The sequence below is a fragment of the Haliaeetus leucocephalus genome, unplaced genomic scaffold, assembly GCF_000737465.1.
Source record: "Haliaeetus leucocephalus isolate CR32 unplaced genomic scaffold, Haliaeetus_leucocephalus-4.0 Scaffold897, whole genome shotgun sequence".
Classification (NCBI taxonomy): domain Eukaryota; kingdom Metazoa; phylum Chordata; class Aves; order Accipitriformes; family Accipitridae; genus Haliaeetus; species Haliaeetus leucocephalus.
In genome coordinates, this window is record NW_010973333.1 from 3,448,232 (window position 1) to 3,461,815 (window position 13,584).

Here is a 13,584-nt window from a genome sequence, read left to right on the forward strand (position 1 = left end):
AGAAGTGTGGTGCTACAGTGTGGACATGTACTAAAGCAGCATTTTCTCTGCGTACTCAGAGGTGTGTAATTAGCGCGAGGACAGCCATTAACACATCCTGTGCGCTGTGTCACCAAGTCACGCCTGATTATGTTGCAAACTGAGATTAGCAAAATGAGCTTGAAGTTGTACTCTCGGTGCCATTTGGTGGTAGGGAAAACAAATCCTTCCACTGCCAAAGCTGCAACTAATATTCAGTACTTAAGAAATTCAACTGATGCATTCATAATGAATGGGATTTTGTATAATTAAAATTTTAAATAAATCCCCAACATGAGCCCTGACTTGGACTTCTTAATTTCAGATATGGAAGTATAGCTTTTGACAAAATAGGTTGAGGGGTTTTGGTGGTTTTTTTTTTTCCTTCTCTTTTCTTTCATCTGAGAGATTTAGAAAATCTCATTAGCATACTGAAAAATAGCAGAAGAGAAATTAAATGAAGATCAGGATTAAAAGACTCACTACTTTCTTCATGTCACCTTTATAGTTCTTTTGAGCATCTGTCCCTGTGTGGTGGGTGTAAGTAACGTGGAGGTGGATGTTAGTGGGTGGCAAAGCTTTTATGAGGCAGAAAGAAGCTGAGAATTAGAAAATTATTTTCCATACAGATGAGAAGAAGCAATCAGACCCTGAGAAGCCAAGGAAGAGGAAAAAGACTAAAAAAACCTGAATAAATCGCACATATCTCTGGCAAAGAAAAAGTCGATTTGTTTCAACAGAAACCCTGGAAGTTGCCACGGAGCTCTCACTCAAAGCACCCCACGGCTGCAGGCCCGGGTCCTTCCTCGCCTGCAGAAATATTTAGGTCGAAGCCAAAAATCCACCAAGTTCTCATGGCACGTTTCCAGGTTGCTCACCTACCTACAGGGCGACAACATCCCTTGTTGGCCCTTATCACAGGTAGGGTGGTGGAAGAGATAAGTGATGGCACATAAGCAAGGAGGTCCTGTAGCTGGGAGGAAGACCACGCTGCCCTGGAGAACTGGACTCCACTGGAAAGCCCAGTATGATACTGGAGAGTCATTACAGCAAGCTCTTCATGGATGGCTTCTAGTCAGTCGATCTGTGCTCCCAAGTTGCTCGACCTCAAGTCTTAGACCTCATTTGTGGATAGTTTAATCACTTGTAGCTGCATCTGAGGTTAATGGAGGCTGGACTTTGAAAATATCAAGTGCTCTAGGAGTCAATTCTACTATGAAAAATCAGGGGCTGTGTGAAATAAGCTGGGCAACAAAATATGGTCAATACACTTGGAACTTTAATCTCTCTGTGCCTAAATTCCTTGACCCTAAACGGGGAAATACACTGCCGTTGTACTTTAGCTCAACATCATAGATATCAGCTGATGGACGCCTGTGACACACAGAGACAGCCTCATAGAAGAACATGACAAAATGAACTCTTCTCGGAGGCAGTTTTAAAAAAAATATGCAGTCACAAATTTGGGACTATTTTCACAAGGACAGCAAAAATAAGCTCATCATCAAAATGCATGGGCTTCCATCCTCCCAGGTCCCACCATCTTTTAAATAAAAAAGGTACCAGAATGGTTTAACCTGGACAAAACCATGTTTTTCCCCACTGCGTTATTCTCAGAAACATTTGAAACAGACCTGCAAGTGTTATGAGTCTACATGTAAATATGTGTGTTTACATAAATGTAAGTAGAATTTAAAATACATTTCAAAGTCAGCCTGAATCGGGTGTTATCCCAAACAACGTTAAGTTTTACAAAGCAAACTGGATCCGAGTAGGGTCGGCTGTAGCAGGAGGCAGCCCCCAGCTCCCACCAAAGGTTCGCAGCTCCCATGAACATACACGGCTCCTACCAAGTCTCCTGTAATCCAACCAAGAAAGTTGTGGCTGAGGACGCAAGAGTTTGGATCCACGGAAAGAGCAGATCGGGGTTGCCTCTCAGGAGAAGGGTTAGGTTGCAATGTCTCAGGGGGTGCTGAAGCTGGACCAGGGTCGGGAGGGAGCACTGTCTGCTGGTTTGTGTTGGCTGGCGTGTCCGACGGCTTGATTTTCATCGCTGATGTTTTCTGCACAACCCTGCTCAGAAGCCCCACAGTGATGGCCTTCAAACTACACCATTGACCTCCCCAGGCAAATAGCCCGGCCCACGGGGGAATTAGTGAGTGTCTGCAAAGTTGTGTGTCATCACTGGATAAAATGCAGCTGCACAGCTGTGAAGTGTCTGGAAAAAGATGATTATTCACAGCACCTGCTTTGCTGTCAGAAACCCTTATTGACCAGGCAGCGAACGAGTCCTTGTCCTCACTCCTTGGGACGTTCTTGGCACGCACTAGTACTGTTCATAGGCATGTAAAAGGCTGATTTTTTTTGCACATTATGTGCATTACTGTAAGTAAAAGCATGAATGAAGCATCCAGCCTCCCAGTATAGCACTGGGGAACACTGGAAAGTGCCGAAAGGTGACATTCAACCTTCACTCTGAAGACCTAAGCGGCGTTTATTCTTCTACAATGTGGTGGTGCTACTCGCCCTCCTTTTACTCCAGATCATCAGGGTCTGGGTCCTCTCCCATGGGGTGAGAGGACTGGACTCAACCCTCCCTCACCCTGAGGGGTTTGCGGCGAGCTAATTCCCCATTTGTGAGTCGGGACTTTAATTGCGAGGCGTTTGGCTGCTCAGGGCAGCAGCCACCTTTGCTCTCCCGTTTGAAGCTGTGCCAACGTGCAGCAGAGAAGCAGGGCTGGAGGGATGGTGGTACAGCCGGTTCCTGCACCCCACAGGGCCAAGAACTCAGCCAGGAGGGTTGCGGTGTGGGTTTCTGCCTCTGTTTCTACTATTTTTACCGTCGTTGACCTAAAGTCTTTGCTGGTTAAAGTACACAAGGTCCCTCAGAGCGTGAGGAGCAATACCAAAGCCCTTCCTCCTGGGTGGGTGCCTCAGTTTTGCAGCTGCAGACTCAAAGATACGCTTGTGTCTTCTCTACCTCTTGGAGATCTCTACCCCTTGGATCTACCCTTCCACCTTCCCCTGGATTTTCTATCAGGTCACTGGTGGTGGTAGGGAGCCATGGATTTACACCCTCTGGTGAACAGGCATCCATTTCTTTCTCCACAGACTGTGTGGTCTCCAGTGCAGCAGGAGAAGCCCATAGTGGTACAAGTCTCTCCAGACTGAAATAGGGGTTCCCTTCTCCTTCTTGCCTAGGAACCAGTAAAATCTCCGTGGGGCTGCCCCAAGGATAGGTTTGGTGCTGGTTGCGTGTAGAGAGAGGTGTCGGGGGCGGGGGGGGGAGGAGGAATATTCCTTCAGCATCTCTTGGGATGAAGTAAATTGCACGCTGGGGCTCCACATGGGCTGTAAAAGGAGCTGATGTTCTTCAGGCTTAGCCACCTACTCCTCAGACATCCAAGTTAGAACAGATGAGTCACACCTAGAGAGGTTTGTGGCATTTTTAGCAGAAAGTCTGTAGAAAAGCTGGGCAGGACCCAGAAGCCCTGTATCCCAGGTCCAAACATAACTCTTTTTTTTTTTTCCCCATAAGAAAAGCACCCTGTGTTTATAGATTGCTCTTTGCCAAATGACTCGTTCTTAAAAAGAATTACAGTGTAATAACCTGCATCATTAAAAAGAATTTTTTCCGTGAGCGGCAGAGCCTGGTTTCCTGCAGTTTGGTGTCTCGCGGTGGGATTATTTCGCGTCTAATGAGGAGCACTCTGGCTGAAGCCTTTTCTCCTGTTCATAAAGACGCTGTCTCATGTGGGTTTTCTGGTGCCTATAATACATTTGGGATCAAACTGCTGTTGTTTAGGTTCTCTCCTACCTGACAATGCAATATTGCCCACGTGGCAAGCTGTTCCTCCCTGGAGACCTGAAAGGGTCACATTTCTCTACCCTGCTGCCTCTTCTCACAAAACCGGTTAAAAATTAAAGCCTTTGAGACTTCTATCACACAGTTAAATTGGACTGAAATTGGCCAACAGGCTAAAAGATAATTGAGAATAATACTGGACTGACACAACAATATAATGAACCTAATTTTATTAGGTAATCGGGCAATAAATGATGGAAAGTAAATACTGGAGCAGATTAAACATGGAAAAAAATGTTCATAAATATTTATTCAAGCATTTAAATGCACTCAAGGTGACCATTTTGTGCTTGTTTTGCATTTCAGTTTTAGAGGTTGGATTCACAGCCATATGGAAGACCAACAAGGGCATGGGCACCCCAATAGTTGCACTCATACCTCAAAAGTAAAACTAAAATACTAGTTTTCTGTGAGACTTTTTTCATAGAGACAAGGAATTTCAAAGCATTTCTTTCAGAATATAACAAAATTTAGAATTTAGAAACAGGAATGTTGAATAATTCAGAAACCAGATTTTGAAGATGATTCTCACCTAGTCAGAGAATAAAAATAGATCATGTGGTTTGTGCTGGATTTCCAGAATTTTCAATAAACCTGAAATGAAGAAAGTCAGACCAAAAATCCTTTGCTGAAGTGGTTCATAGAAATGGTTAAAAAATGTGAGATGTGAAAGGGTATTCTTAATTAGTTGCACACATACAGAAAAAAATCACAAACGAAGGAAAGAAGAAAGATACATTGAATAAATTGCTCATTATAATTTATTTTTCCAGTTCCTGAGCCATAGAAACGTGCTTGTCATACAGTGATTTTTGGAGAGATTTGTATTTTCTTACCTTGGATACAGTTTAGATGGATGAGTTACCATTGCTCTCCATGCTTATCAAATTAGGAGAATGCATTTCTAAATTCAATTACATCCTCAGTGGAAATGGTTTCTCTGACTCTGGTAATCTTTGGAGAGGAATTATACACAGTCTATAAAGCTTCACATTTCAAAACCTAATTTTGAATGTTATTCAAGAGGTTAATTTAAGATTCATCTTCCTAAAGAGGAGTTAAATAAAACTGATAGAAGGCTGGAACTTGTCAAGTGGTTGAGAGGTTTATCAGCATGTGAGTATGAGTTCATTAGTTTTAATTAGTATAATCACTAATGTTGCATTAACAGTTTGGTGAGAGAAAGTAATTGCTCACACCCACTGTATTAGATTGGGAGATTAGAATTCATTTTATGAGGCAATTAGCATTTCAGGGATTTTTTAAAAGGCTTTTACGATCTGCCATTGCAGTTGCCTCCTTCACCAAAAAGAGTTTAAATTAACCATAACTTTCATCCTAATGGGATGCAAAAATTAATGTGGAATTTAGTGTGAACCAGTAATCCCACCACGATAAGCAGGCAGCTTAAGCCACAAACCTCGATTAGTTTATAATGACCTGTTTTATTTCCCAGACAATGATAGTCATTTATCTGTCCTCAATTCATTATCTTCTTGGAAAGTTCATATTCTTGAATTTTATACAGCAAAACAAATAAAATATGAGGAAGGGAAAAGTAGAACAGTACTATCGAAGTAATAATTCTCCAAAGAAAAAGCTGCAATGTTCAATAAGAGGGCTTAAATACTCAATTATTCTTCGTATCAAATGCCAGAGGAAGAAGAAACAGCTCCCTTTGACACCCAGTGCCTTGGGGAGAACCGTGAATTTCACAGCAGCAGCAATCACAACCTGCTCTGCCCATCACATCCCCTGGCACCTACTGCCAAAACGAGAATGGAGATCCAGGACTTTGTCATCCTGGCTGGCAAGGAAGCCCTGGTCATCTGAGAGTTAGGACAGCTGATCCAAGAGATGGCCTTCCGAAACATCCTGGAAAGCAAAAGAGCAAGTTCTGGCGGGAAGAACTGCTTACAGTAAGAATACTTACTGTCATGTCACGGCTGTAGTGAAAGCCGTCACGGTATCCATAGAGAAATGAGACAACGCACCATTTGCAACGCATCTGGCACCTGCTATACAGGATTGTGCTTGCCCCCGATTAAAACAAATCTCTGCTCAAAAATAGCTGAATAAAGCCCAAATCTACTATGACTTGGATGTGGCATGGAGGAGAACAACTGTTAGATGTTAGAACCATACTGTTGTTCCTGTAATTTGGGGTACATATGTTAAAATGAGCAGATGTGGGGCAATATTCAGGGAATTACATGAATCCTCCTAAAACCTATGTTAAAGCAAAATGTACATATATATGTATGTACTCTTAATTCTTGTATTCCTTGTAAGTATCTCCAAAGGAGTTGAGAGAGAGACAATGTCCTCCTACGTTTCAGCATCTAAAATTTAGGGGCAACGAGACAGATTGGATCTCAGCCTTAGTCCCTCCGGCGGCAGCCGGTGCCACCTTTAGGAGGTGAATTACTCCAGCTAAGATCTGAACCCACCACTGGGAAGGGCTGCCTCCCTATGGACTGCAGAGGCAGTCCAAAGTAACCGGGTTTCCGTCTCGGGTGGCTGAAGTAAATGTTTAAAATCGGGTAGGATGAATCATGACCGGCATCCCTTTGCCTTAGGGTTTGTCTACGCACAGAGTTATTGCAAAGAGCCATTACTCGTCCTGAATAGCATTACATGTGGATACGCTTTTGGTTGAATAGGACCTACTCATTTCTCTTCAGCAACATCTGCTTGACAGAGGCAGGGTGGTTTGCTTCCTAGTTCTCACATGGAATCCTTCTGCAAGAGCTGCTGCCTTTTTAGCTAGCTGCCCTACCTTAATCCAAATTTACTTTAGTATAAAAATGCCCTAAATTTGCCATCCATCCACCTTTGAGAGCCATTTAAGATTTATGGAGGTAAGCGCATCAATTAAGCACGAATATATGGACCAAAAAAAAAAAAGAAGGCATCATATACAATAAAAACTGACTTTTATTTCACAAATTATGGGTGTTATAAAGCATATTGTTTCGGGAGAAATGCCTGTATTTGCCAGTGTGTTTCATTAAAGAATAATAAAGCCATACATATTTCATTTCCTTGTTCCGAGCTGCAAGAGCCTTAACTATATAAAATGCCCCATGCTGTCCTTCCTTTGTTGGGCTTTTTTTTTCTTTTTAATCAGATTTTCCCCCCCGAACTAATGAAATCGCTCTTTAAACACATACATCACTTTCATCTGAAGTGACTTATCATGACTCAAACCGTTTCTCTCTTCTCCTGGAGAACAAGGCAACGAACAAGGCAACTGCCAGCACCTTTTGCTGTGCAGATCCAGGTCTGGATTGCCCCGGGTCTCCGGAGTGCCGAGATCCTGGTGTTCCCACCGGTGCTGTTTCAGGCGGGGTGTTAGGTGACTGATGTCTGCGGGGTCTGCAGCTTGGATATCTGCACCGGTTCCTGCTCTACCTGCTATCACACCTAATTTCTCTCTTTTTGCAGTATGCACCAGCCCGCTGTGCAGCTGCACAGACATCTGCGGAGCAAGGCATCCTTCCTCCCTGCCATCACCACGAAGCGGTGCATGACCCCCAGCTGGTTCCCTGCACGTGCCCGCTCTTCTCCTGCCCGTGGGAAGGGCACCTGGAGGTGGTGGTGTCCCACCTGAGGCAGACCCACCGCATCAACATCCTTCAGGGGGCAGAGATTGTCTTCCTGGCCACGGACATGCACCTGCCCGCACCCACGGACTGGATCATCATGCATTCTTGCCTTGGCCACCAGTTTTTGCTGGTCCTCAGGAAGCAGGAGAAGTACGAAGGCCACCCCCAGTTCTTCGCCACCATGATGCTGATCGGCACGCCGACCCAAGCCGACAACTTCACCTACCGGCTTGAGCTCAACAGGAACCAGAGGCGCCTTAAGTGGGAGGCGACCCCCAGGTCGGTACTGGAGCGCATTGACTCTGTCATTTCGGATGGGGATTGCCTTGTGCTGAACACTTCCCTGGCTCAACTCTTTTCCGACAACGGAAGCCTAGCGATAGGAATTGCAATAACCACCAGCAAAGTTCACAACGCCGAAGCTGAAATGTGAAGGGGGAAGAGGAGGAGGAGGAACCATGGTGCTCTAGCTGCCTTGTGAGAGCCAGAACTTGCGGACTTTTCGGGGGGGTCTCAGGTCTTTTATGGTATTTAGTACTCGTCCACAGTGGGCATTATGTAAACATCCTGTGGTTACGGTCTCTGTGTAATGTATTTACCGTTTTGTTAATACAATTTTATGAGAAATTTTAAAGAGGCTAATCAATTTATTGTCGCCCTCCAGCAACAATGGAAACAACGCTTTCTCCTGGAAATTGCACCCAGGGTGACTCATAGAAACCTTTGGTCTGAGCGTGGTATGCAAATGTGTTTTCTTCATTGTCGGCCTAATTGCCTGGTATTAAGGAGGCTCTCCATGCCTGCTAAAAGGTAAAGTATTCCACTAAGGGACAAGAGCACCCAGGTTTCAATACTAGCAATAGTGATTTAACTCTTACACTGTGGTCACAACCAAGCCCTGTGGAGCTTGCCGTTTCAGAGCTCCCTTCAGCTTCTGAGGAAGCAACCTCCACCACCCAGACAACGAAATCTTCAGAAGAAAAAGTCACCCTCTCCACTGTGCCGGCACCTGGGAAGCCTCATCCTGCATGAAATTGGGGATGACAGCTAGTGGGTGGTCACGGGTTAAATCTCACTCTTGTATCGTGATGGGCAGTGAGAGGCTTGCTAGATGGTCTGGCTCCAGGATGGATATAACCATAGCCAGCCATCGGGGCATTCACCTTTTTAGCTGCTCTTTCCTTAAGCATTCAAAAAGAGAATTTCAGAAAATAAAGTATCAGGATGGTACTAAGGTGTGTACTGATCTTGCTATTGAATTCTGTACCCCTTAGACCCACAGGGTGTGTGCAGCTAAATATTGATTTAAAACAACGCAGCCAGAATATCCATTTGCAAATTGGCTATGAGATTTGAAGTGCTCCCCTTTAAAAATAACCTTAATTTTTTTTCTTCCATCCACTTGGGGGGTGGTGATGGTCCCTTTCTTCTGCTGAGGGTGTTTCACAGACGGCAACGGTCACAAGAAGGCGCAGGCTTCTCTAAGAGCTTCTCCCTTGGATGTTTTTTTGGGGAGAGTCAGAGGCAGATGCTGGCCATGTCCTGACCCTCGGTCCCACCTGGAGTCAGGCACGTTTCCTCCATAGCCAACGCCAGCAGTAAAAATCCCTCCGCAGTAGGTGACGTGTTGAAGGATGGGGCTCTGCAGTGAGCGTGACACACGAGAAACATGGGAAATTGTCTTTGCCTCTTTTCCCTTCTGCTCGTGTGTGGCTGTGGCCTGGCTGAACGCTTTTTCGAGAAACATCTGGTGGGTTGAGCCAGTTAGTAGCTAGAGAGACTGAGGCTCGTTGCTTGAGTCCCTTGGAAAACCAGGGAAGGGGGGAAGCAAGCGAAGAACAGCGTTCGATGTTTCAAAAGGCATCTCGCTGTAGCCAGCTTTGGGTGGGCAAACCCACGGATGCTAATCTCTCCCACCTGCTGCTCTCCTGGGAATTATTACAAATGACGCGTGAAGTAAAACAAATTGCAATTTTCCCGAGATGACTGCAACGCAGGTGATACCGTCCGAGTTGCAGATGCACCTCGCCTCCTTACCTGGACTTTCATAGCAGGTCCCTGCTCAGAGAGGAGCTGGGGTCTCTTCATCAGGCTGCTCGTGAACACGCAAGCCGAGGTCTGAAGAAGTCGTCTCAGTCCCTGTAAGAGTATGCTGGGGCATACTTTCACAGCTCTCCCACCTCTGAATTTGAGGGGCTGGGGGGGCATGCTGGTTTGCAGTGCTTCGCTGGAACACGCAGGCTTCGGTGTGGCTTCCCTTTTCCCTGCCATGTTAAATATTCAGAACCAGCAACTGCTGCCCTTTCCCTAAATGATAGCAATAAATAAATCATTGGCATTTTTGTGGACTGAAACTGGCTTCTTCAGCTCCTCCAGCAAATATTCTGCTGCTGAATTAAAACAAAGCAAAAGCAATAAAACCCCAATAAAAAGAGTTCCTCTAGCTTAAATTTCCTGAGCTCTTTGTACACTGTGGTAGAGACCTAACGTAATGCTGCTTTTGTTGCCTGATCACAATCAGTTCTAGGGGGAGGGATATTCCTCGGGTATTCACTTGTTTCAGACTATTTACTTCTTGCTAGTTGGCACCTTCTGTTCCTGAAATATCTACTGAAAAGAAGAATGCACTGTGGGTATTTTGGGGCATGCCCCTCACCAAAGGGGCAGGATGAGTGTGACAGCAACAGTTCTCTGGGATGGGCATCTCCATCCCACACCAGCATCCTGATTTTCTGGTTTCAGTGGAGCAGGAGGCACTTGGAAATGTGACGTCCCCAACACGGACCTCCTCACGTCCCACGTGTCCTTCTCCCAGAGCTTTCTCATGACCATACCAACAGTTCAGCCTGTCCCTTTTCTTCATCTGGTGGCCACCCTTCTCAGCCCGTTCTCAAGCTCTCAACCTGGGTTTCACCCTTCCACTTGCAGAGCCCGTGGCACTTCTTGCTTCCTCCCGCTTTTGCCTCTTGGGTGCTGTTGCTTAAATTGTTTTTCCTGCTCTTTGCAGCCAACCAAGTAACCTCCTTGCTCGGCTCTCTCCACAGCTGCAAAGCCCCAGCTCTGGCAGTGATTTCAGAAATCCAGATATGTTGGAGTACCGATGAAAATCTGCCCAGTAAGACTCCCAGTACAGAAAAGGAGGACACATTTTTGGGAGAAAGGGGATAAGGGTGCCTAATTCTAGCCTTCATAGGCATCTCAGTATAAAACTCAGATGTTTAAGGGTTTATTTAAGGACTTTCTACCATGGAAGACAGTCTAATTCTGTCATAATTCAAAGACTATGAGCAACCCTTCACTGCCATAAAGCAAAGGTGAGGCAAATATGCTGCATGGTGGGACATAAATCCTAAAATGCTGGCAAGTGGGATCAACAATGAAATTCAGTTTACGTGCACTCTTTCAATGCCCATAATATAGCACTTTTTACAGCTCTTTACTAATGTTTGAAAGGCAGCTGTAGCTTGGTTTTGCAAATTTGGGATGAAATTGGGGCTCCTAGAATTCATTTTGTACTCTAGTATTTTGCATCTTTATAATATTATACCCGGTCGCTCCAAATTCCTTCAAAAATGCGAAGAACACAGCCTTACATCTCTTTGAAGTAAGGAAGTACCCTTCCTTTGGTGCAGGAGAAAATGAGGTCCTGCAAAATTGCTATGCAGCTCTTGCAAAATTACTATGCAGCTCTTGCAAAATTCTGCTTTCCTACCTACCTGAAAGCAGTGTTCCCTCTTTATTTTGTTGGGGTTTTTTTTACATAGACAAAATGGTGAGGTGTTTTGTTTGGGGTTTTTTTTTACATATCTGTGTTCATGGATGGATTTTCTTGTGCCTAGATTAGTAAATTGCAGCAATAATTTCATCAGGCTGAGCCAGATGGGTTGCTACCAGACCCACTAGAAAACCTACTTTGGTTCTTCTGCACTATCCATCAGACACAGTGTGAATGTTAATGTCAGATCTGCAGTAAAACAGCATTAGTGCTTTCAGCTCAATCCCATTATGAATTAAGCTCACATCATATATCCATGACTACTTATAAATCAGCTGAAGCATCCCTAGTCTCATCATCTTGAAGATGACAAAGGATCTTGCTGTGCCAGTGCCAGTGCCAGCCGGAGGGCTTGCTGAGAAGTAGGGCAGTGGTCCTCTTCCCAATGGGCTCTGACACCATCCTTTATGAATACTGGCCAGTAAGCTACTGAAGAAAGGAGGGACAATGAAAGGGTTATAACAAAATGGATGGTTTACAATAAATTGCTGGACACTGCTGCATGGCTCGCTCTCTTTTGGGCATCAGAGGAATGAAACCCGATTGACAGTACTGTAGTATAGGTGATTTATCTGCTTTTCCAGCCCAGAACACACCTGAAAAACACTTTGATCAGAGAAGAGTCCGTCAGAACAGACTCAGAGATGCACTTCTGCTCCAGCTGGATCAGAAACACCTTCTCACATGGAGGAGTGCAGCTTCTGAACTGTTCAGACACAAGCATAAGTTTTTAATCCTTTTTTTTTTTTCCTTAATCCAATTAACTCTGCAGGCTCACACCGTCTGAGCGAAGGGCGGAAAACAAAGATTGCCACACGTATCATCACCAGAACCATTCACACAAAAAGGTGATTCATCTTCTGCAGAGATGACCCTGCAGAAAACGAGGGGGTTTCACTGCAGGGTAGCACAGGGCAGCGCCCGCAGCCTCCGGAGCTGTACACGTACAACCGAGGGCAGAGCAAAACCTCCGGACAGAAACATTACTCAACAGAAACCACTCGCAGGGAGGTCACAGCGGGGGCTGTCAGGAAAATGATCAGACCTTTCGAGAGTAGCAAACACGCGGGGAACTGAGGGTCTGTGCAGAGACGCGTCTCTGCGCATCGGCACCTTCCACCCGGCAGAAGGGTCTCTCGTTTGCTGGGAGCCTTGTTTTGGGAGCAGTGCGGATGAGGGGATCAGCCCTTGGCGCTGCAGGTTTGTGTGCGGATGGTCCTGACGCTTCAAAGTGAGGGCAGACACCCAGCCCCAATCCTGCCCCACAACTCTTCTGCTTTTTGTGGGTACGCAGCTACCTGCAGCTGCTAGTGGGTCCTCCAAGCCCTGGCACAAGAGAGTTTGTCATCTTTCACCTGCGTAGCTCCCACCAAGGTAGGAAGGTATTTGCTGAAAACCACCCAAAAAATCTTTGGCAGACCATCAAATTAAACCTGTACCTCAGACCCTTGGTTAGGACTGTGATCACTCATTCTTTCTTTCTCCACAAAGGCAATAGACTAATGCACAGTGTTTTTATCCTCCTTTGGGCTCTGCCCCTCCAGAACATGCATGTGAAGGCACTAATGCAGGCAGTGATCATCTTCAAGAGAAGGATGAGGACTAACATTTGTTGCAAAGGTGGCTGTTCTTGCAGTACCTTCACAAAGGGATGCCAGGCTCCAAAAAAGAGCCTAGCAAACCTTAGTGGGAGGCAAATGGGAAACACCAATTGCAAAGCCTGCTGTCCTTCGACCAGAATGAGCTTTATATCTTCCAGGTACTGAAAATCCTCCTGAGACATTGCCTATCTGAATACATCACTTAATCTTGTAGAAAGCCCCAGGACTGAGGGGTTCTTGCTGTTAGAAATTGCATCAAGTAACCTTATTGAAGATAAATGGCTTTGAACTTTCGTGGTAACAGTGATGAACTGCTTCAACATCCATGTGGTGCAGGCTGAAAAATCAGAGCTTTTAGACAAAGAAATAAACTTATTCAAATGCAAACATGAGATTTGGGGCAGAGTTTTCAGGTGATCTTAAAAGCACTTTCCTTATTGCCACAGACTGGATGTCTGCATAGCAAGAGTCATTTCACTGCCAGTCATGTCCTGTTGGCTTGAGTTCAAGAGAAACTCAGATATTCTTCCTTTCTCTATGGAGGGAGACCACTCGAAAAAGTAAAGCAAACACTGTCATGTATGAAACAAGTCTGGAAAGGATCTTTCTTTTCAGACCAGACTGCCTGGCCAGCAGACTGTGGGGAGAGCTCTACATCTCCTACCTGTTCAGGGTGAATCCAGAGAAGCAAGCACAACCTATGTAGACACTTTATTC

The 13,584-nt window shown here is 45.2% G+C and overlaps 1 protein-coding gene across 1 annotated transcript in view; it reads left to right on the top strand.

Moving 5' to 3' along the window:
* SIAH3 (siah E3 ubiquitin protein ligase family member 3) overlaps positions 1-8,118 on the top strand; it is a 45,363-nt gene extending 37,245 nt beyond the window's left edge. The window contains exon 2 of the mRNA XM_010583405.1: positions 7,331-8,118. Coding sequence (XP_010581707.1) covers positions 7,331-7,924 — 594 coding nt within the window. The 3' untranslated portion in view covers positions 7,925-8,118. The remainder of the gene's footprint in view (positions 1-7,330) is intronic.
* Positions 8,119-13,584: the final 5,466 nt, after the last annotated feature.